The 25,414-nt window shown below is 46.4% G+C and overlaps 1 protein-coding gene across 1 annotated transcript in view; it reads left to right on the top strand.

The window, feature by feature from the left end:
* The window catches only part of GUCA1B (guanylate cyclase activator 1B), a 54,816-nt gene that overhangs the window by 18,934 nt on the left and 10,468 nt on the right, over positions 1-25,414 (top strand). Inside the window, exon 2 of the mRNA XM_069756156.1 lies at positions 24,685-24,834. Within this exon, the coding sequence (XP_069612257.1) occupies positions 24,685-24,834 (150 nt within the window). The remainder of the gene's footprint in view (positions 1-24,684; positions 24,835-25,414) is intronic.

The raw sequence follows: 25,414 nt of genomic DNA, 5'->3' as shown, positions 1-25,414 counted from the left end.
AGATAGAAATACAAGCCTGACTTACCTCAGAGAAATACCCCAAAGGAATAGGCAGCCCCCCACATATAATGACTGTTAGCAAGATGAAAAGACAAACGTAGGAATGAAATAGATTCAGCAAAGTGAGGCCCGATATTCTAGACAGAGCGAGGATAGCAAAGAGAACTATGCAGTCTACAAAAAACCCTAAAACGAAAACCACGCAAAGGGGCAAAAAGACCCACCGTGCCGAACTAACAGCACGGCGGTGCACCCCTTTGCTTCTCAGAGCTTCCAGCAAAAGATAATAGCAAGCTGGACAGAAAAAACAGAAAACAAACTAGAAGCACTTATCTAGCAGAGCAGCAGGCCCAAGGAAAGATGCAGTAGCTCAGATCCAACACTGGAACATTGACAAGGAGCAAGGAAGACAGACTCAGGTGGAGCTAAATAGCAAGGCAGCCAACGAGCTCACCAAAACACCTGAGGGAGGAAGCCCAGAGACTGCAATACCACTTGTGACCACAGAAGTGAACTCAGCCACAGAATTCACAACAGTACCCCCCCCTTGAGGATGGGTCACCGAACCCTCACCAGAACCCCCAGGCCGACCAGGATGAGCCACATGAAAGGCACGAACAAGATCTGGGGCATGGACATCCGAGGCAAAAACCCAGGAATTATCTTCCTGAGCATAACCCTTCCATTTGACCAGATACTGGAGTTTCCGTCTAGAGACACGAGAATCCAAAATCTTCTCCACAATATACTCCAATTCCCCCTCCACCAAAACAGGGGCAGGAGGCTCCACAGATGGAACCATAGGTGCCACGTATCTCCTCAACAACGACCTATGGAATACATTATGTATGGAAAAGGAGTCTGGGAGGGTCAGACGAAAAGACACCGGATTGAGAATCTCAGAAATCCTATACGGACCAATAAAACGAGGTTTAAATTTAGGAGAGGAAACCTTCATAGGAATATGACGAGAAGATAACCAAACCAGATCCCCAACACAAAGTCGGGGTCCCACACGGCGTCTGCGATTAGCGAAAAGCTGAGCCTTCTCCTGGGACAAGGTCAAATTGTCCACTACCTGAGTCCAGATCTGCTGCAACCTGTCCACCACAGAATCCACACCAGGACAGTCCGAAGACTCAACCTGTCCTGAAGAGAAACGAGGATGGAACCCAGAATTGCAGAAAAATGGAGAGACCAAGGTAGCCGAGCTGGCCCGATTATTAAGGGCGAACTCAGCCAACGGCAAAAATGACACCCAATCATCCTGGTCAGCGGAAACAAAACATCTCAGATATGTTTCCAAGGTCTGATTGGTTCGTTCGGTCTGGCCATTAGTCTGAGGATGGAAGGCCGAGGAGAAAGATAGGTCAATGCCCATCCTACCACAAAAGGCTCGCCAGAACCTCGAGACAAACTGGGAACCTCTGTCAGAAACAATATTCTCAGGAATGCCATGCAAACGAACCACATGCTGGAAGAACAAAGGCACCAAATCAGAGGAGGAAGGCAATTTAACCAAGGGCACCAGATGGACCATTTTAGAAAAGCGATCACAGACCACCCAAATGACCGACATCCTTTGAGAAACGGGAAGGTCAGAAATGAAATCCATCGAAATATGTGTCCAAGGCCTCTTCGGGACCGGCAAGGGCAAAAGCAACCCACTGGCACGTGAACAGCAGGGCTTAGCCCTAGCACAAATTCCACAGGACTGCACAAAAGCACGCACATCCCGTGACAGAGATGGCCACCAGAAGGATCTAGCAACCAACTCCCTGGTACCAAAGATTCCTGGATGACCGGCCAGCACCGAACAATGAAGTTCAGAGATAACTTTACTAGTCCACCTATCAGGGACGAACAGTTTCTCGGCCGGACAACGATCAGGTTTATTAGCCTGAAATTTCTGCAACACTCTCCGCAAATCAGGGGAGATGGCAGACACAATGACTCCTTCCTTGAGGATACTCGCCGGCTCAGATAACCCCGGAGAGTCGGGCACAAAACTCCTAGACAGAGCATCCGCCTTCACATTTTTAGAGCCCGGAAGGTATGAAATCACAAAATCAAAACGAGCAAAAAATAACGACCAACGGGCCTGTCTAGGATTCAAGCGCTTGGCAGACTCAAGATAAGTAAGGTTCTTATGATCAGTCAATACCACCACGCGATGCTTAGCACCCTCAAGCCAATGACGCCACTCCTCGAATGCCCACTTCATGGCCAGCAACTCTCGGTTGCCCACATCATAATTACGCTCAGCAGCAGAAAATTTCCTGGAAAAGAAAGCACATGGTTTGAACACTGAGCAACCAGAACCTCTCTGTGACAAAACCGCCCCTGCACCAATCTCAGAAGCATCAACCTCGACCTGGAACGGAAGAGAAACATCAGGTTGACACAACACAGGGGCACAGCAAAAACGACGCTTCAACTCCTGAAAAGCTTCCACGGCAGCAGAAGACCAATTAACCAAATCAGCACCCTTCTTGGTCAAATCGGTCAATGGTCTGGCAATGCTAGAAAAATTACAGATGAAGCGACGATAAAAATTAGCAAAGCCCAGGAATTTCTGCAGACTTTTTAGAGATGTCGGCTGAGTCCAATCCTGGATGGCCTGAACCTTAACCGGATCCATCTCGATAGTAGAAGGGGAAAAGATGAACCCCAAAAATGAAACTTTCTGCACACCGAAGAGACACTTTGATCCCTTCACGAACAAGGAATTAGCACGCAGTACCTGGAAAACCATTCTGACTTGCTTCACATGAGACTCCCAATCATCTGAGAAGATCAAAATGTCATCCAAGTAAACAATCAAGAATTTATCCAGATACTCACGGAAAATGTCATGCATAAAAGACTGAAAAACAGATGGAGCATTGGCAAGTCCGAACGGCATCACCAGATACTCAAAATGACCCTCGGGCGTATTAAATGCCGTTTTCCATTCATCTCCCTGCCTGATTCTCACCAGATTATACGCACCATGAAGATCAATCTTAGTAAACCAACTAGCCCCCTTAATCCGAGCAAACAAGTCAGAAATCAATGGCAAGGGATACTGAAACTTAACAGTGATCTTATTAAGAAGGCGGTAATCAATACACGGTCTTAGCGAACCATCCTTCTTGGCTACAAAAAAGAACCCTGCTCCCAATGGTGACGACGATGGGCGAATATGTCCCTTCTCCAGGGACTCCTTCACATAACTGCGCATAGCGGTGTGTTCAGGTACGGACAAATTAAATAAACGACCCTTAGGGAATTTACTACCAGGAATCAAATCGATAGCACAATCACAATTCCTATGCGGAGGTAGGGCATCAGACTTGGACTCTTCAAATACATCCTGAAAGTCCGACAAGAACTCTGGGATGTCAGAAGGAATGGATGACGAAATAGACAAAAATGGAACATCACCATGTACTCCCTGACAACCCCAGCTGGTTACCGACATAGAGTTCCAATCCAATACTGGATTATGGGTTTGTAGCCATGGCAACCCCAACACGACCACATCATGCAAATTATGCAGTACCAGAAAGTGAATAACTTCCTGATGTGCAGGAGCCATGCACATGGTCAGCTGGGCCCAGTACTGAGGCTTATTCTTGGCCAAAGGTGTAGCATCAATTCCTCTCAACGGAATAGGACACCGCAAAGGCTCCAAGAAAAATCCACAATGTTTAGCATAATCCAAATCCATCAGATTCAGGGCAGCGCCTGAATCCACAAACGCCATGACAGAATACGATGACAAAGAGCACATTAAGGTAATGGACAAAAGGAATTTTGACTGTACAGTACCAATAACGGCAGAGCTATCGAACCGCCTAGTGCGTTTAGGACAATTAGAAATAGCATGAGTAGAATCACCACAATAGAAACACAGTCTGTTCAGACGTCTGTGTTCTTGCCGTTCTACTTTAGTCATAGTCCTGTCGCACTGCATAGGCTCAGGTTTACTCTCAGACAATACCGCCAGATGGTGCACAGATTTACGCTCGCGCAAGCGACGACCGATCTGAATGGCCAAGGACATAGACTCATTCAAACCAGCAGGCATAGGAAATCCCACCATTACATCCTTAAGAGCTTCAGAGAGACCCTTTCTGAACAAAGCCGCTAGTGCAGATTCATTCCACAGAGTGAGTACTGACCACTTCCTAAATTTCTGACAATATACTTCTATATCATCCTGACCCTGGCATAAAGCCAGCAAATTTTTCTCAGCCTGATCCACTGAATTAGGCTCATCGTAAAGCAATCCCAGCTCCTGGAAAAATGCATCAACATTACTCAATGCAGAATCTCCTGGTGCAAGAGAAAACGCCCAGTCCTGTGGGTCGCCGCGCAAAAAAGAAATAATAATCAAAACCTGTTGAATAGGATTACCAGAAGAATGAGGTTTCAAGGCCAAAAATAGCTTACAATTATTTCTGAAGCTCAGGAACTTAGTTCTGTCACCAAAAAACAAATCAGGAATCGGAATTCTTGGTTCTAGCATCGATTTCTGATCAATAGTATCTTGAATCTTTTGTACATTTACAACGAGATTATCCATTGAGGAGCACAGAGCCTGAATATCCATGTCCACAGCTGTGTCCTGAAGCACTCTAATGTCTAGGGGAAAAAAAAGACTGAAGACAGAGCTAAGAAAAAAAAATGATGTCAGGATTTCTTTTTTCCCTCTATTGGGAATCATTGGTGTGGCTCCTTGTACTGTTAAGGCCGGCAATCAGGCAACACAGTGTGCAGTAATCAGCGCACATACAGAGATCTGGCAATAACCAAAAACAATAGGACGAGCTCTGAGACGTGGAATCTCTGTAGACTGCAGTACCTGATCTATCCTCACACAACTATAAGCAGCAGTGGATTGCGCCTATCACTACCTATGCAACTCGGCACTGCCTGAGGAGCTGACTAGCCTGAAGATAGAAATACAAGCCTGACTTACCTCAGAGAAATACCCCAAAGGAATAGGCAGCCCCCCACATATAATGACTGTTAGCAAGATGAAAAGACAAACGTAGGAATGAAATAGATTCAGCAAAGTGAGGCCCGATATTCTAGACAGAGCGAGGATAGCAAAGAGAACTATACAGTCTACAAAAAACCCTAAAACGAAAACCACGCAAAGGGGCAAAAAGACCCACCGTGCCGAACTAACAGCACGGCGGTGCACCCCTTTGCTTCTCAGAGCTTCCAGCAAAAGATAATAGCAAGCTGGACAGAAAAAACAGAAAACAAACTAGAAGCACTTATCTAGCAGAGCAGCAGGCCCAAGGAAAGATGCAGTAGCTCAGATCCAACACTGGAACATTGACAAGGAGCAAGGAAGACAGACTCAGGTGGAGCTAAATAGCAAGGCAGCCAACGAGCTCACCAAAACACCTGAGGGAGGAAGCCCAGAGACTGCAATACCACTTGTGACCACAGAAGTAAACTCAGCCACAGAATTCACAACAGGGTACAAAATCCATAAAAGGGGCAACATACCTTTAACCCCTTTCTGACCTTAGACGTACTATCCCGTCGAGGTGCCCTGGGCCTATCTGACTCTCGACGGGATAGTACGTCATATGCGATTGGCAACGCTCTCGGGGGGAGCGCCGCCGATTGTGGCCAAGTGTCAGCTGCTTATCGCAGCTGACATCCGGCACTATGTGCCAGGAGCGGTCATGGACCGCCCCCAGCACATTAACCCCCGGCACACCGCGATCAAAGATGATCGCGATGTGCCGGCGGTACAGGGAAGCATCGCGCAGGGAGGGGGCTCCCTGCGGGCTTCCCTGAGCCCCCCGCAGCAACGCGATGTGATCGCGTTGCTGCGAGGGTCTTACCTCCCTCCCTGCCTGCTCCAGGCCCGGATCCAAGATGGCCGCGGATCCGGGTCCTGCAGGGAGGGAGGTGGCTTCACAGAGCCTGCTCAGAGCAGGCACTGTGAAGCCTGCAGCACTGTAAGTCAGATCAGTGATCTGACAGAGTGCTATGCAAACTGTCAGATCATTGATCTGTGATGTACCCCCCTGGGACAAAATAAAAAAGTAAAAAATTTTTTTCCAAATGTGTAAAAAAAAAAAAAAAAATATTCCTAAATAATGAAAAAAAATATATATTATTCCCATAAATACATTTCTTCATCTAAATAAAAAAAAAAAAAACAATAAAAGTGCACATATTTAGTATCGCCGCGTCCGTAATGACCCGACCTATAAAACTGGCCCACTAGTTAACCCCTTCAGTAAACACCGTAAGGAAAAAAAAAAAACGAGGCAAAAAACAACGCTTTATTATCATACCACTGAACAAAAAGTGGAATAACACGCGATTAAAAAGACAGATATAAATGACCATGGTACCGCTGAAAACGTCATCTTGTCACGCAAAAAACAAGCCACAATACAGCATCATCAGCAAAAAAATAAAAAGTTATAGTCCTGAGAATAAAGCGATGCAAAAATAATTATTTTTTCTGTAAAATAGTTTTTATCGTATAAAAGCGCCAAAACATAAAAAAAATATAAATGAGGTGTCGCTGTAATCGTACTGACCCAAAGAATAAAACTGCTTTATCAATTTTACCAAACGCGGAATGGTATAAACGCCTCCCCCAAAAGAAATTCATGAATAGCTGGTTTTTGGTCATTCTTCCTCACAAAAATCGGAATAAAAAGCAATCAAAAAATGCACGTGCCCGAAAATGTTACCAATAAAAACGTCAACTCGTCCCGCAAAAAAAAAGTCCTCACATGACTCTGTGGACCAAAATATGGAAAAATTATAGCTCTCAAAATGTGGTAACGCAAAAAATATTTTTTGCAATAAAAAGCGTCTTTCAGTGTGTGACGGCTGCCAATCATAAAAATCCGCTAAAAAACCCGCTATAAAAGTAAATCAAACCCCCCTTCATCACCCCCTTAGTTAGGGAAAAATTAAAAAAATGTATTTACTTCCATTTTCCCATTAGGGTTATGGTTAGGGCTAGGGTTAGGGCTAGGGTTAGGGCTAGGGTTAGGGCTAGGGTTAGGGTTAGGGCTAGGGTTAGGGTTAGGGTTAGGGCTAGGGTTAGGGCTAGGGTTAGGGTTGGGGCTACAGTTAGGGTTGGGGCTAAAGTTAGGGTTAGGGTTTAGATTACATTTACAGTTGGGAATAGGGTTGGGATTAGGGTTAGGGGTGTGTCAGGGTTAGAGGTGTGGTTAGGGTTACCATTGGAATTAGGATTAGGGGTGTGTTTGGATTAGGGTTTCAGTTATAATTGGGGGGTTTCCTGTGAAGCCCTTGGTGGGTCAAAGCACTCAAAACACATCTAGATAAGTTCCTTAGGGGGTCTAATTTCCAAAATGGTGTCACTTGTTTTTCAATGTTTTTGCACATCAGTGGCTCTCCAAACACGACATGGCGTCCGATCTCAATTCCAGCCAATTCTGCGTTGAAAAAGTAAAACAGTGCTCCTTCCCTTCCGAGCTCTCCCGTGTGCCCAAACAGGGGTTTACCCTAACATATGGGGCATCAGCGTACTCAGGACAAATAGGACAACAACTTTTGGGGTCCAATTTCTCCTGCTACCCTTGGGAAAATACAAAACTGGGGGCTAAAAAATAATTTTTGTGGGAAAAAAAAAGATTTTTTATTTTCACGGCTCTGCGTTATAAACTGTAGTGAAACACTTGGGGGTTCAAAGTTCTCACAACACATCTAGATTGATACCGTGCCGCACAAGAGGTTGGTACACAAAATGAGAATGCTTGGTCTGGGGGAAAATGTGTGTAAATGGGTTAGTAACTGGCTTAGTGATAGAAAGCAGAGGGTGGTTATAAATGGTATAGTCTCTAACTGGGTCGCTGTGACCAGTGGGGTACCGCAGGGGTCAGTATTGGGACCTGTTCTCTTCAACATATTCATTAATGATCTGGTAGAAGGTTTAACAGTAAAATATCGATATTTGCAGATGATACAAAACTATGTAAAGCAGTTAATACAAGAGAAGATAGTATTCTGCTACAGATGGATCTGGATAAGTTGGAAACTTGGGCTGAAAGGTGGCAGATGAGGTTTAACAATGATAAATGTAAGGTTATACACATGGGAAGAGGGAATCAATATCACCATTACACACTGAACGGGAAACCACTGGGTAAATCTGACAGGGAGAAGGACTTGGGGATCCTAGTTAATGATAAACTTACCTGGAGCAGCCAGTGCCAGGCAGCAGCTGCCAAGGCAAACAGGATCATGGGGTGCATTAAAAGAGGTCTGGATACACATGATGAGAGCATTATACTGCCTCTGTACAAATCCCTAGTTAGACCGCACATGGAGTACTGTGTCCAGTTTTGGGCACCGGTGCTCAGGAAGGATATAATGGAACTAGAGAGAGTACAAAGGAGGGCAACAAAATTAATAAAGGGGATGGGAGAACTACAATACCCAGATAGATTAGCGAAATTAGGATTATTTAGTCTAGAAAAAAGACGACTGAGGGGCGATCTAATAACCATGTATAAGTATATAAGGGGACAATACAAATATCTCGCTGAGGATCTGTTTATACCAAGGAAGGTGACGGGCACAAGGGGGCATTCTTTGCGTCTGGAGGAGAGAAGGTTTTTCCACCAACATAGAAGATGATTCTTTACTGTTAGGGCAGTGAGAATCTGGAATTGCTTGCCTGAGGAGGTGGTGATGGCGAACTCAGTCGAGGGGTTCAAGAGAGGCCTGGATGTCTTCCTGGAGCAGAACAATATTGTATCATACAATTATTAGGTTCTGTGGAAGGACGTAGATCTGGGGATTTATTATGATGGAATATAGGCTGAACTGGATGGACAAATGTCTTTTTTCGGCCTTACTAACTATGTTACTATGTTACTATGAGTTCCCTGGGGGGGTTTATTTTCCAATATGGGGTCACTTGTGGGGGGTTTCTACTGTTTAGGTACATTAGGGGCTCTGCAAACGCAATGTGACGCCTGCAGACTATTCCATCTAGGTCTGCATTCCAAATGGCACTCCTTCCCTTCCGAGCCCTCCCATGCGCCTAAACAGTGGTTCCCCCCACATATGGTGTATCAGCGTACTCAGGACAAATTGGACGACAACTTTTGGGGTCGAATTTCTCCTCTTACCCTCGGGAAAATACAAAACTGGGGGCTAAAAAATAATTTTCGAGGAAAGTTTTTTTTTTTTTTTCACGGCTCTGCGTTACAAACTGTAGTGAAACACTTGGGGGTTCAAAGCTCTAACAACACATCTAGATGAGTTCCTTAGGGTGTCTAGTTTCCAAAATGGTGTCACTTGTGGGGGGTTTCTACTGTTTAGGTACATTAGGGGCTCTGCAAACGCAATGTGACACCTGCAGACCATTCCATCTAAGTCTGCATTCCAAATGGAGCTTCTTCCCTTCCGAGCCCTCCCATGCGCCCAAACAGTGGTTCCCCCCACATATTGTGTATAATCGCACTCAGGACAAATTGGGCAACAAATTTTGGGGTCCAATTTCTCCTGTTACCCTCGGGAAAATACAAAACTGGGGGCTAAAAAAATAATTTTTGTGGGAAAAAAATTTTGTTTTATTTTTACGGCTCTGCATTATAAACTTCTGTGAAGCCCTTGGTGGGTCAAAGCACTCAAAACACATCTAGATAAGTTCCTTAGGGGGTCTAATTTCCAAAATGGTGTCACTTGTTTTTCAATGTTTTTGCACATCAGTGGCTCTCTAAACGCAACATGGCGTCCCATCTCAATTCCTGTCAATTTTGCATTGAAAAGTCAAACGGCGCTCCTTCCCTTCCGAGCTCTCCCATGCGCCCAAACAGTGGTTTACCCCCACATATGGGGTATCAGCATACTCAGGACAAATTGTACAACAACTTTTGGGGTCCAATTTCTTCTCTTACCCTTGGGAAAATAAAAATTGGGGGCAAAAAGATAATTTTTGTGAAAAAATATGATTTTTTATTTTTACGGTTCTGCATTATAAACTTCTGTGAAGCACTTGGTGGGTCAAAGTGCTCACCACACCTCTAGATAAGTTCCTAAGGGGGTCTACTTTCCAAAATGGTGTCACTTGTGGGGGGTTTCAGTGTTTAGGCACATCAGGGGCTCTCCAAACGCAACATGGTGTCCCATCTCGATTCCAGTCAATTTTGCATTGAAAAGTCAAATGGCGCTCCTTCGCTTCCGAGCTCTGTCATGCGCCCAAACAGTGGTTTACCCCCACATATGGGGTATCGGTGTACTCAGGACAAATTGTACAACAACTTTTGCGGTCCATTTTCTCCTGTTCCCTTGGTAAAATAAAAGAAATTGGAGCTGAAGTAAATTTTTTGTGAAAAAAGTTAAATGTTCATTTTTATTTAAACATTCCAAAAATTCCTGTGAAGCACCAGAAGGGTTAATAAACTTCTTGAATATGGTTTTGAGCACCATGAGTGGTGTGTTTTTTAGAATGGTGTCACACTTGGGTATTTTCTATCATATAGCCCCCTCAAAATGACTTCAAATGAGATGTGGTCCCTAAAAAAAAATGGTGTTGTAAAAATGAGAAATTGCTGGTCAACTTTTAACCCTTATAACTCCCTAACAAAAAAATATTTTGGTTCCAAAATTGTGCTGTTGTAAAGTAGACATGTGGGAAATGTTACTTATTAAGTATTTTGTGTGACATATCTCTGTGATTTAATTGCATAAAAATTCAAAGTTGGAAAATTGCGAAATTTTCATAATTTTGCCAAATTTCCGTTTTTTTCACAAATAAACGCAGGTACTATCAAATAATTTTTACGACTATCATGAAGTACAATATGTCACGAGAAAACAATGTCAGAATCACTGGGATCCGTTGAAGCATTCCAGAGTTATAACCCCATAAAGGGACAGTGGTCAGAATTGTAAAAATTGGCCTGGTCATTAATTTGCAAACCACCCTTGGGGGTAAAGGGGTTAAGGTCCACCAGTCCTAATCACTCACTGGTGGACCTTAAAGGTATATTACACCCCAAAAATGATATTTTCCACTAAAATACTGTTTTAGCAGTAAATTTATAATTTACACAAGACGTGATGGAAAATTAACCCCATAAATTCAATTTGTCCTGAACACAGTGATACCACATATGTAGTAAAAAACTAATGCTTTGTCACTTGGAAAAACTTGGAAAGCAAAGAGAGTTATTTAATTTTTGCAAATTTTGACCTGCGCTGCATTTGCAGAGCCCCTGAGGTGCCAAAAAAGCAGAAACACCCACAAGTGACCCCATTTGAAAAAATAAAGCCCATAATTAATTCACTTTTAAGCCACAAACTACATAAAGACAGAATTTTATAAGATTCGGTTGTGAAAAGGTTTTTAGGCTAAAATTTTTATTTTGCCTTAAAGTGTTAATTCACTCAAGCGGTAATAAGAGAAAATGGACAGGGTAATTTGTTATGCAATTTTTACAGACTGTGGCAGTACGCAGATTTCTTGCAGTGTTGTATAGTCTGACCTAATACTGCCCTGTAATTGCTGAGAAAAATGATTTTATAACTTACATGTCCCTATGCTAATTAGGGTGATGTCTTCGGACGTGCAGACACTCTGGGCGTTCATGTCCTCCCTCGCTCTAATTCCAAGCGCACTCCCGGCGTTTGAAATCTGTATTTCTTCCTGGTATGACGCTGCAGTGCGTCATTTCCAGTCCTGTGCAGTGTGGGGGTGTATTGGCTGTACTGGTCGGCATGTGCCCTGGGCGCAGCTGACAGGGGGGCGCCAGCGGGCCGCCTGATGATGCGGCGGTCCAAGGAGACTCCTCGTCGGTGGCAGGACTGCACTTGTCCCACAGCAGAGCCCCTCCACTGCAGAGAGATGCACACCACAGCTATTGCTGCCGCTGCTCTGTGCGCACAGGAGCTGTGATGAGGTCACAGGAGGGGAGGAGTCAGGAGTCACATGATCAAGGGCCTCCGTGTAGTGCAGGACTCTGCTGGTTGTCATGGTGCTGGACGAGGGTAAACTTTTGTGTGGATGTAGCAGAGCTGTTTGTGTGGATGTAGCAGAGCTGTTTGTGTACGAGGTGTACAGAGCGGAAGCCGTGTGTGCAAGGTGTATGGAGCGGAGCTGGGTGTGTACGGAGCAGAGCCGTGTGTGTACAAGGTGTACAGAGCGGAACTGGGTGTGTGCAAAGTGTATGGAGTGGAGCCGTATGTGTACGAGGTGTACAGAGCGGAACTGGGTGTGTGCAAGGTGTATGGAGCTGGGCCGTGTGTGTACAAGGTGTATGGAGCAGAGCTGGGTGTGTGCAAGGTGTACAGAGCGGAGCCGTGTGTGTACGAGGTGTACGGAGCAGAGCTGGGTGTGTGCAAGGTGTATGGAGCGGAGCCATGTGTGTACGAGGTGTACAGAGCAGAGCTGGGTGTGTAATGGGTGTACGGAGTGGAGCTGTGTGTGCAAGGTGTATGGAGCGGAGTTGTGTGTGTCTATGAGGTGTATGAAGCGGAGCCGCAAGTGTACAAGGTGTAAGGAGCGGAGCAGCATGTGTACGAGATGTACGGAGTGGAGCCGCATGAGTACAAGCTGTAGGGAGTGGAGCCGCATGTGTACAAGGTGCATGGTGTGGAGCCACGTGTGTACGAGGTGTACGGAGCGGAGCCGTGTGTGCAAGGTGTACGGAGCGGAGTCGTGTGTGCAAGGTGTGAATGTGCAGAGACGTAAATGGTTTTGTATGTGTGTACGGGGAGGAGAGGAGAGGGCAATGATGGGGCTGACGGTGAGAGGGCAATAATTGGGATGGAGGGGCAGGAGGAGATGATGGATGTGGTGGAATGGGCAATGATAGAGGTGGAATGGACAATGATGGAGGTGGAATGGGCAATGATGGAGGTGGAAATTGGAATGGGCAATGATGGTAGTGGGGGGAGAAAATCATGGAGGTGATGGAAAGGGCAATAGTGAGGGGGGGAAAGAAATGATGGAGGTGGTAGAATGGACAAGGATGGTGGTGGTGGAAAGCACACTGATGATATTGGAGGGGGAGAAAATGATGTAGGTGGTGGAATGGGCAAGTATGGTGATGGCGGCGGAAAGGACAATGATGGTGGTGGAAAGGGAAATGATGGGGATGGTGGGGGGAAGAGGAAATGATGGATATGGCGGAAAAGGCAAATGAGGAAATGATGGAGGTGGTAGAATGGACAAGGATGGTGGTGGTGGAAAGCACACTGATGATATTGGAGGGGGAGAAAATGATGGAGGTGGTGGAATGGGCAAGTATGGTGATGGCGGCGGAAAGGACAATGATGGAGGTGGAAAGGGAAATGATGGGGATGGTGGGGGAAGAGGAAATGATGGATATGGTGGAAAAGGCAAAGGAGGAAATGATGGAGGTGGTGAAGAGAGCAATGATGGGGTGGGGTAGAGGAAAATAATGGGCATATATGAGGTAACAGTACAGGAGAATGGGGGGCATGTATGAGGAAACAGCACAGGCGAATGGGGGGCATATCTGAGGAAACAGTATGGCGGATGGGTGCCGACAGTATGAGGAGCGAACGGGGGAATGTATGCGGACACAGTATGAGTAGCGATGTGAAAAATGTATGTGGACAGAGTACAGGGAGAGAGGGTGATGGGATGTGTGCAGACACAGTATGGGAGTCAGGTGAGCAGGCAGTATAGAAAGTGAGGTGGTAAATATATGAGGAGACAGTATGGTGAACATGAGCGATGTGAGAGGAGACAGTATGAGGAGGGAGGGGAATAGTGTGAGGAGACAGTATGGGTGAGAAAAGTGAGTGGGCACAAAATGCAAAAACTGAGTAGTGGGGGCGTAGCATGGGGGGACAGTGTAAGGGCACAGCCAGGAGCGGACAGTATACCAAGGAGGGGGGGTCTGATGAGAGTACAGTATAAATATTGGGCCCTATAGGGGGGACAGAGTGTGAGAGGACAGCGTGAAGAGGGGGTCCTCTCATACTGTGTCCCCCCCTATAGGGCCCAGTATTTCTACTGTACTCTGTCATCACACTCCCCCTCCTTGGTATACTGTCCCCTCCTGGCTGTACCCTTACACTGTCCCCCCCATGCTACGCCCCCACTACTCAGTTTCTATTTTGTGCCAACTCACTTTTCTCCCCCATTCTGTCCCTATTTCTGTCTCCTCACACTATTCCCCTCCCTTCTTACACTGTCTCCTCTCACATCCCCCCATTCACCATGTTGTCTCCTCGTATATTTACCCCCCCACTTTCTATACTGCCTGCTCACGCATACCCCCACTGTGTCTGCGCACATCGTATCACCCTCACTACCCTTACTTTGTCCACATACATTTTTCACATCACTACTCACGCAATGTGTCCGCATTCAGTCCCCCATTTGCTCCCCATACTGTCTGCACCCTGTTGTGAATTCTGTGGCAGAGCTCCCTCCTGTGGTCACAAGTGGTACTTCGGCTGATTCTCTCTGTGAGGAAAGTGGTACTGCGGCTTCTGAGTTTCCTTCCTCAGGTGATGTGGTGAAGTCGTTAGGTGCTGCTCTATTTAACTCCACCTAGTGCTTTGATCCTGGCCTCCAGTCAATGTTCTAGTATTGGACCTGTTTCCTCCTGGATCGTTCCTGTGGCCTGCTGCTCTGCATAGCTAAGTTCTGCTTTGCTATTTTGTTTGCTGTTTTTTCTGTCCAGCTTGTCTATTTGTTTTTTCCTGCTTGCTGGAAGCTCTGGGACGCAGAGGGTGTGGATTAAGGGGGCTAGCTGGTTCACCAAGATAGATCTTCGTGGTGCGTATAATCTTGTGCGTATTAAGCGAGGCGATGAATGGAAAACTGCATTTAATACGCCCGAGGGCCATTTTGAGTATCTAGTAATGCCATTCGGACTTGCCAATGCTCCATCAGTCTTTCAGTCCTTTATGCATGACATCTTCCGAGAGTACCTGGATAAATTCCTGATTGTGTACTTGGATGACATTTTGATCTTCTCGGATGATTGGGAGTCTCATGTGAAGCAGGTCAGAACGGTGTTTCAGGTCCTGCGTGCTAATTCTTTGTTTGTGAAGGGATCAAAGTGTCTCTTTGGTGTTCAGAAGGTTTCATTTTTGGGGTTCATGTTTTCCCCTTCTACTATCGAGATGGACCCTGTTAAGGTCCAAGCCATCCATGATTGGACTCAGCCGACATCTCTGAAAAGTCTGCAAAAGTTCCTGGGCTTTGCTAATTTTTATCGTCGCTTCATCTGCAATTTTTCTAGTATTGCTAAACCATTGACCGATTTGACCAAGAAGAGTGCTGATGTGGTCAATTGGTCTTCTGCTGCTGTGGAAGCTTTTCAAGAGTTGAAGCGTCGTTTTTCTTCTGCCCCTGTGTTGTGTCAACCAGATGTTTCGCTTCCATTCCAGGTCGAGGTTGATGCTTCTGAGATTGGAGCAGGGGCTGTTTTGTCACAGAGAAGTTCTGATTGTTCGGTGATGAAACCATGCGCTTTCTTTTCCAGGAAGTTTTTGCCTGCTGAGCGAAATTATGATGTGGGCAATCGAGAGTTGCTGGCCATGAAGTGGGCATTCGAGGAGTGGCGTCATTGGCTTGAAGGAGCTAAGCATCACGTGGTGGTCTTGACTGATCATAAGAACTTGACTTATCTCGAGTCTGCCAAGCGGTTGAATCCTAGACAGGCTCGTTGGTCGCTGTTTTTTGCCCGTTTTGACTTTGTGATTTCGTACCTTCCGGGCTCTAAAAATGTGAAGGCGGATGCTCTGTCTAGGAGTTTCGTGCCCGACTCTCCGGGTTTATCTGAGCCGGCGGGTATCCTCAAAGAGGGAGTAATTGTGTCTGCCATCTCCCCTGATTTGCGGCGGGTGCTGCAAAAATTTCAGGCTAATAAACCTGATCGTTGCCCAGCGGAGAAACTGTTTGTCCCTGATAGGTGGACGAATAAAGTTATCTCTGAGGTTCATTGTTCGGTGTTGGCTGGTCATCCTGGAATCTTTGGTACCAGAGAGTTAGTGGCTAGATCCTTTTGGTGGCCATCTCTGTCGTGGGATGTGCGTTCTTTTGTGCAGTCCTGTGGGATTTGTGCTCGGGCTAAGCCCTGCTGTTCTCGTGCCAGTGGGTTGCTTTTGCCCTTGCCGGTCCCGAAGAGGCCTTGGACACATATCTCGATGGATTTTATTTCTGATCTTCCCGTCTCTCAAAAGATGTCAGTCATTTGGGTGGTCTGTGATCGCTTCTCTAAGATGGTCCATTTGGTACCCTTGTCTAAATTACCTTCCTCCTCTGATTTGGTGCCATTGTTCTTCCAGCATGTGGTTCGTTTATATGGAATTCCAGAGAATATCGTTTCTGACAGAGGTTCCCAGTTTGTTTCGAGCTTTTGGCGAGCCTTTTGTGGTAGGATGGGCATTGACTTGTCTTTTTCCTCGGCTTTCCATCCTCAGACTAATGGCCAGACCGAACGAACCAATCAGACCTTGGAAACATATCTGAGATGCTTTGTTTCTGCTGATCAGGATGACTGGGTGTCCTTTTTGCCTTTGGCTGAGTTCGCCCTTAATAATCGGGCCAGCTCGGCTACCTTGGTTTCGCCGTTTTTCTGCAACTCTGGGTTCCATCCTCGTTTCTCTTCAGGGCAGGTTGAGTCTTCGGACTGTCCTGGTGTGGATACTGTGGTGGACAGGTTGCAGCAGATTTGGACTCATGTAGTGGACAATTTGACCTTGTCCCAGGAGAAGGCTCAACGTTTCGCTAATCGCAGACGCTGTGTGGGTCCCCGACTTCGTGTTGGGGATTTGGTTTGGTTATCTTCTCGTCATATTCCTATGAAGGTTTCCTCTCCTAAGTTTAAACCTCGTTTCATTGGTCCGTATAGGATTTCTGAGGTTCTTAATCCTGTGTCTTTTCGTCTGACCCTTCCAGATTCTTTTTCTATACATAACGTATTCCATAGGTCATTGTTGCGGAGATACGTGGCACCTATGGTTCCATCTGTTGATCCTCCTGCCCCGGGTTTTGGTGGAGGGGGAGTTGGAGTATATTGTGGAGAAGATTTTGGATTCTCGTGTTTCAAGACGGAAACTCCAGTATTTGGTTAAGTGGAAGGGTTATGCCCAGGAAGATAATTCCTGGGTCTTTGCCTCTGATGTCCATGCTCCCGATCTTGTTCGTGCCTTTCATATGGCTCATCCTGGTCGTCCTGGGGGCTCTGGTGAGGGTTCGGTGACCCCTCCTCAAGGGGGGGTACTGTTGTGAATTCTGTGGCAGAGCTCCCTCCTGTGGTCACAAGTGGTACTTCGGCTGATTCTCTCTGTGAGCTTCCGTTGGTGGAGGAAAGTGGTACTGCGGCTTCTGAGTTTCCTTCCTCAGGTGATGTGGTGAAGTCGTTAGGTGCTGCTCTATTTAACTCCACCTAGTGCTTTGATCCTGGCCTCCAGTCAATGTTCTAGTATTGGACCTGTTTCCTCCTGGATCGTTCCTGTGGCCTGCTGCTCTGCATAGCTAAGTTCTGCTTTGCTATTTTGTTTGCTGTTTTTTTCTGTCCAGCTTGTCTATTTGTTTTTTCCTGCTTGCTGGAAGCTCTGGGACGCAGAGGGTGTACCTCCGTGCCGTTAGTTCGGTACGGAGGGTCTTTTTGCCCCCTTTGCGTGGTTTTTGTAGGGTTTTGTGTTGACCGCAAAGTTACCTTTCCTATCCTCGCTCTGTTCAGAAAGTCGGGCCTCACTTTGCTAAATCTATTTCATCTCTACGTTTGTCTTTTCATCTTAACTCACAGTCATTATATGTGGGGGCTGCCTTTTCCTTTGGGGTATTTCTCTGAGGCAAGGTAGGCTTATTTTCTATCTTCAGGCTAGCTAGTTTCTCAGGCTGTGCCGAGTTGCATAGGGAGCGTTAGGCGCAATCCACGGCTGCCTCTAGTGTGGTTGGAGAGGATTAGGGATTGCGGTCAGCAGAGTTCCCACGTCTCAGAGCTCGTTCAATGTTTTTGGGTTATTGTCAGGTCACTGTATGTGCTCTGACCTCTATGTCCATTGTGGTACTGAATTACCTTATCATAACAGCACCCATCCCCATTCACCATACTGTGTCTGCACCCATCCCCAATACTGAATCCTCATACATGCCCCCATACTGTTTCCTCATACATGCCCCCATTCTCCTGTACTGTTTCCTCATACATGCCATGCACCTCCCCCTTTGCTCCTCATTTTGTGTTCTCAAATCTCCCCCACACATTAAATGCTCCCACACACATTAAATCCTCCCATCCCCACTCCAAATCTCGCCACACACATTAAAGCCCCCCATTCACCACACAGCCTTTCATCATCCCCCAATTCCCCACACTGCCCCTCATCATCCTCCCCTTCCCCACATAGACCCTCATCATCCTCCCATTCCCCATACAACCCCTCATCATCCCCCTGTTCTCCACACATCACTTCATCATCATCTTCCCTATGCAGCCCCACTCAAGAAGCATCAACCCCATTCCAAAATACATCCTCAGAGCATTCACAACGTGTCCTGTGTCCTCATTCCCATTTGTACAAGGGTCCATGATGCAGCCCCTCAGTCCTCTCCTCACACGGCTCCATAGTGCAGCCTTTCAGTTCTCTCCTCACACGGCTCCATGATGCATCCCCTCAGTCCTCTCACAGCTCCATGGTGTAGCCCCTCGACGAGCATCCCCTCAGTCCTCTCACAGCTCTATGGTGCAGCCCCTCGATGTGCAGCCCCTCAGTCCTCTCACAGCTCTAAGGTGCAGCCCCTCGGTGTGCAGCCCCTCAGTCCTCACACAGCTCCATGGTGCAGACCCTCGGTGTGCCTCCCCTCAGTTCTCTCACAGCTCCATGGTGCAGCCCCTCGGTGTGCATCCCCTCAGTTCTCTCACAGCTCCATGGTGCAGCCCCTCGGTGTGCATCCCCTCAGTCTTCTCACAGCTCTATGGTGCATCCCCTCGGTGTGCATCCCCTCAGTCCTCTCACAGCTCCATGGTGCAGCCCCTCGGTGTGCATCTTCTCAGTCCTCTCACAGCTCCATGGTGCAGCCCCTCGGTGAGCATCCCCTCAGTCCTCTCACAGCTCTAAGGTGCAGCCCCTTGGTGTGCAGCCCCTCAGTCCTCACACAGCTCCATGGTGCAGCCCCTCGGTGTGCATCCCCTCAGTCCTCTCACAGCTCTATGGTGCAGCACCTCGGTGTGCAGCCCCTCAGTCCTCTCACAGCTCCATGGTGCAGCCCCTCAGTGTGCATCCCCTCAGTCCTCTCACAGCTCTATGGTGCATCCCCTCAGTGTGCATCCCCTCAGTCCTCTCACAGCTCCATGGTGCAGCCCCTCGGTGTGCATCCCCTCTGTCCTCTCACAGCTCTATGGTGCATCCCCTCAGTGTGCATCCCCTCAGTCCTCTCACAGCTCTAAGGTGCAGCCCCTCGGTGTGCATCCCCTCAGTCCTCTCACAGCTCCATGGTGCAGCCCCTCAGCGTGCATCCCTTCTGTTCTCTCACAGCTCCATGGTGCATCCCCTCGGTGTGCATCCCCTCAGTCCTCTCACAGCTCCATGGGGCATCCTCTTGGTGTGCATCCCCTCAGTCGTCTCACAGCTCCATAGTGCAGCCCCTCAGTCCTCACCTCACAAAGCTCCATAGTGCAGCCCCTCGGTCCTCTCCTCCCACAGCTTCATGATGCAGCCCCTCATTTTTTGCTCCTCTTCTGCAGCAGGCAGCCTCCAGGCAGCTTCCTGCTATGGGAGCCTCACTGACTGAAGGAGGCCCCGCCCCTTCCGTTGACATTAGCACCTCAATAAACAACTCCATTTTACTCCCTGGGAGCCGGCACGCTGCACTTCTCTGTGCCGGCTGTCAGCTTGACAGCCGGCACAGAGAACAGCCGACTCCCAGTCCGGGTAGCGGCAGAATGCAACCGCCGGGGACACACTGCAGACTGCCGCATAAGGCGGCCCAACTGCGCTTCTCTGCCAGCGGTGCCAGGGATGGGCCCCTAATCACTGCGACCCCTGTAGTTACGCCCCTGGCTGTACACCATATGTGGTTGTACACTACTATTTGAGTACACGGCAGGGATCAGAACAGTACTTGGCTATTAAAATGCAAATTCTGTTTAAATAGATTGTGGGCTCCAGTAACTGAGTTCCAGAAGTATCAGAAGAGAGGAAACTCCCATAAGTGACCTCAAATTGGAAACTTCACTGCTTAAGGACTGAAGAATTTTAAACATTGGGATATGGAACTATAATATTTTAGTGGCAAAAATGTATTTTTTTTATGACCTGCAAATGTTTCAGTTACACAAGGGTTAAAGGGTGAAACTGGACCCCACAATTTATTGCACAAGTTCTCCTGAATACGGTAATGCCCTTTATTTTGTGAGGTGGCCAGGGTGATAGTCATGGCGAAGGGCTGCTCTTCCGGCACACCCTGGCACCTTCAAAGAAAACACAGTGTACCATTTGTTGTGTGATTTGTCTGCAATGCAAGTCACTCACCTTTAAAATGGAGTTCTCAGGTTGCATGGTCCCGATTCCAGATATCATTACACACTAATTGACAGAGTCCAAGTCCGTTTTTAACAAAACAACTTTACTCAGTAAGTTCAGTTCAGTGACAGACATCGCACAGTAATTCTCACTGATCATAGATCCTTTCCTCTGTACTGTCCCTTGCTCTCTTGGCAATCTTTGTTCTGGTAGCATACCATCCGTTACCACAGCTTCCCGACTAGCCAGACTAGTCCTTGCCTGAGAGTTCCCGCCCATTTTCCCCTCCGAAGGCAAAATAAAGGATGTCTCTTTTCCAGACCATAGGTCTTGGACATTCTGGAATTTCTCACTGAACCTAGATGCTGCCGCTTTCATGCTGCTCCTGTTCCTTTGTACTCATGTGACTTTCAGTCTTGAGGCCCTGAACTGCTGGACTCTTCTTCTTAAACTTGTTCTTGAAACAACCTTATTGTTCTCTATCCAAATCTCTGACTGACTAAAACCAGGAAGTGTCTCAACTAACACTACTCTGGCCCCTCCTAACTTGGAAATCCCCTATTCCCTTAACCAGTAATCTACAGTGCCCCCCACTGTACTAAACCCTATACTACCCATTACTTTTACTGTCACTAAATCCTACACTTATACTGTAATTCCCTAACTCTATCTCTAGACCATAAAGATGCATAACTACACAATACACATGTGGAGCGCCCCCAGACACAGGGCCACGAGTTCTCGGTAATGGGCCTCTCTGGTTCGGTTCTGAGGCTGTTACGGTGGCTAGACCCGGTCCGCGACCCTGCTAAGGGGCGTCCAATAAAGGTGGTACAGTCTGTCAGGGATTCGTGACACCACCTGTGGTATTCGGTCAGGGTGACTGACGCTGCTGTGGAGTCCGCTGGGGTGATGGAATGGCAGCTGGATGGTATACCTTCCCACAGGTGAAGTATGTCCCCAGGGCTTCCCAGTAAGGTAGATGGTTATGGTGTGAGGTGCAATCAATAACGAGGACACAAGGTTGCAGTCTCTTTACCTCTTTACTGAAGACTTCAGGATCCGCAATCCAGAGCACGTTTAACAGGGCTATCTGAGACCGGCCGGTCCGATGGGCACTTCCAGAGTTCCCTTTGCAGGTGGAAATCAGTGCCTACCACTAGCGGCTGTGTGTTGTAGTGCTACCCTGCTGAGCATTCGGAATAGTCCTCATAACTGCTGTTCTCGTTTGTTCTTTCTAATTCTCTCTCGCTTGTTCCAGATGTTACTAGTTTCTCGTCCCCCAGTATGTTATGGCTAGGATGCACCCGTATGACGGGAAGGCTCGGAGCTCTTCCGGGACCCTAGAGATGCCCCTCTCCACGCGTTGCCCCCTATGTCTTCGTAGGAAATTTAAGGTAGACAGCCAACCTATAATTAACTGTCCTGCGGAGAGTAATGCCTATAGTCAGTTATTCCTGCGGTGTTCCGGCCACCGGCTACGCGCCTCAGTAGGATGTTGCCTCGGTCTCACAGCACGACTCCTACTGGTTCTCCTTTGTGCTTGATCTCGTTTCTCACTGTTCCACAATATCCTTCGCTTCGTGTCTCTTTCTTAGGATACCGCCGTGGGGTGTGCAGGTGCGGTTCCGTAACGTTCTGCTCTGTTCGCTAGGTACCTGCCAGGTTCCCACGCCTGACAGGGACCCCCCTGTGTCTTCTCCCTGCAACACCCCCTGCCATGAGATGTTGCCTGAATCCAACCCAGTCAGCTTCTGACTAACTTCCTATCCAACCCCTAGTTTTACCAGTGTGAGGAGTGACCCAATAAATAAAGCCTTTTGCTCCCCCTAGTAGCCGGAGTGTGAAGTGTAATGTGTGCTGGTGATACCTGGTCAGTAGAATTCCTTCAGTGCCATCAGACGTACCATCACTCCCCTTAGTGGCAGAGTGTCATACTGCAACGACCAGATCTCTGGGGTGCTGCACTTGCATCATTACATCATAAAGCATCTTACACGTAAAATGTACCCGTTTTAATAGGAAGGTATGCAGGGCATGGCTTGACCCCAACATACCCTTACAATGTCATCAGAAACTATTGTTTGACCACATTCAAGGGCTGAGAAGGAAGAAGCTCTATTTGGCTTTTGGAGCACAGATTTTGCTCGAATAGTTTGTGGGTGACATCTGGAGAGGCCCTAAGGTGCCAGAAGAGCAGAAAACCCCTCAAGTGACCCCATTGTAGTATTTGCACCTCTCAATGAATTCATCTATGGCGGCAGTGACTATTTTGTACCATCCACGCCATCATACCTCACTATGCGCCCCCTGAGGAAGCGGTATTCACCAGACGCGAAACGCGCGTTGGGGTAAACAACAGAGACCAGGACAGGACCTGCCACACCGATCATGGGTAAATAGAGCCTTGAACGTTATTTCATTTTATATATTTTGCAATTACAAACATCTGATCGGTCTGGCGATCTGACTGCTGTGGTATACTATTGGCACTGTGTATGCTTATTTTAACGGACAGTCTCAACACCACGGTCTGTCAGTCGATCTATACCTGTCATTATAGCACACTTGCTGCATGGTACATATAAGTCTATTTGATGGGGTCCTGATCCAGGGTCTATTGTTTTTTGATGTACTCACGGATTTCTCACATGTCATTGTATATGTGGTACCAGTTTTAATAATTTTGTATTGTTCTTAATAAAGATTGGTTATGATTGATTATGCAATTTCTGGCAGTTTTTTTGACTCTTAGTTCTCCTTGGATATACAATTTTATAGTTTGCATCATTCTGGTTGATATTAATTTGTACGTTTTTTGTTTATTTTTGTTTTAACACAAAGGCTGCGTTTTTTAGTGTCGAAACAGGTTTTCGTGATTTATGCATGCTTTTTTTTTTCGTGTTTTAAAACTTTTTTACACATTTTATTTACCGTAACTTATTTCACTCTTTCACTTAGTCCCAATGCGGGACATTAATATTTTCATGTTGATCAGTGGTCTTTTGTATTGCAGTACTCAGGGTGCTATGGCAACTACCAGCTCATGTGATTAAAATCTTGTGGGGCGATGATGTCAAAGGGAGTCTTTTAAGCCACTTTTAACCACTTAGATGCAGCTGTTGCAATTGACAATGGTATTTAAGATAAGCGGCCGCGATTGGTTCCAGAAGCAGACAGGGCCGATGTTGCAGCGTGTCAGCTGTCATATACATCTGTCACCAGTGGGATTTACACTTTTATACCCATGGGATGCACATGTATTCTTAACAGAATGAGGCCTTTTAAGGGACGCCTTTTTTATTGCGCATCTGCAGTCATTTAAAGGTTAAAGCACCACTCCAGCGTTTTTGTTTTTTTTAGTGGTCATGGAGTGGTCATGTGACAAATATAAGTCCTGGGCGGTTCCTGCAGATTGTGACCTGTCGGATCACTCCGGTGTTTGCTGGGCTGGCTGGAAGTCACAACTCAATCTAAGTCTATGAGAGCTAGAACAAAGCTTGTTTTGAGAGCTAGTGGAGCGGGATCAGAGCTGCGCCAGGAAAAGCTGAAGACCACGCCGGATAAGCATCATGCTTAGGTCAGGGAACTAAATAAAAAAAAAATGGAGTGGTGCTGTAATCCAGGCAGACTGGAGGGGGACATAGCACTGAGAATGAAGGAAATGTGGCAGCCCCAGGAGCTCGGTTGCCATCCGTCCAGAAATTACAGGACAGTCCATAAAAAATATTGCCCTGTCAGTAAAAAAATTAAGACATCCGTGATTTTTTGAAGCTGAAGAAACGTATACGGATAACTTTGACTGTAATTATCATTATTTACAGTTTATAGTGAATACAGCAAAGGTTTTCAGATAAGAACTATGGGTTGGAGACAAGGATCATTTATAATCATGATGGTTTTCCAATGTGTCCATATAAAATATTGTTTGTCCATGATTTTTCAATGAGCTTTCTAGAAAAAATTAAAAAATCAAGTTGACAACTAAGCCCACGAGGTGAGTATGAGTTTGGTATTTTTCTTACCTCTGTGGGCTGATTAATATGAGATTGTCCAGTAGTGATAAATCCCATTATTGCCTTCTACACTGAATTCCACTAGAAATTGCTTTTACTACTTAATTTTTATCATTCATAAGTGGTCATTTCTAAAGACAAAACACAAACTAGATCAAATGGTTGCATGTAAATCATCTCATGTTTATGTCCATTATAGGATAACACCATAGATTTCCTGGAATATGTCGCTGCTCTCAATCTCGTTTTACGGGGAAAACTTGAGCACAAGCTGAAATGGACTTTCAAGGTGTATGACAAAGATGGAAATGGCTGCATTGACAAGCCGGAGCTTTTAGAAATAGTCGAGGTAAAGTACTCTGTGGATTATAATGTACTTCTGTGACATATTGTATGTACAATTTTAAGTGACAGAGTGGAAACTTATTATCTCATGATATATTTAGATTTTTATTTTCGAATCAAAGTCAACTTAGTGAGTGAAACATTTTATCCAGCATTTTAGAATTATTGGCCTATCCTCATTGTGACAGCATAGGAGCCTCTTCATTGGTACAATGCTGCAGTATCATGCACAGTAAGTCCTAAAAGTCCGGTGTGTGACGGTGCAACCAGCCTGCAATCTGACATGTACAATGTAGTGTCTGCGGTGCTTTCCCAAGTGTCATGCCCATTTTTACTAGTTCAAGACCAGGCACATTTTTGTATTTTTTTGTACATGCAGTTCGAAGAACTAAAAAAATATTTTCATACTCTGTTTTAATGTTTTTGCCCCAAAACTGTGAAATCGGTGGGAAAATAAAAGAAATACATTTCCAAAATTTGTTGCCCTTTACCTAATATTTATATTTATATATTCAACCCATTTTTTAACCTGGTTTACGCTGGTGATCAGAAATTTGGATTGGCCTTGGCTTTTTAAAAAAATC

Source organism: Ranitomeya imitator, chromosome 3, assembly GCF_032444005.1.
Source record: "Ranitomeya imitator isolate aRanImi1 chromosome 3, aRanImi1.pri, whole genome shotgun sequence".
NCBI lineage: Eukaryota > Metazoa > Chordata > Amphibia > Anura > Dendrobatidae > Ranitomeya > Ranitomeya imitator.
Note: the sequence above shows the minus strand (reverse complement) of the source record. Positions and strands in the feature narration are given on the sequence as shown.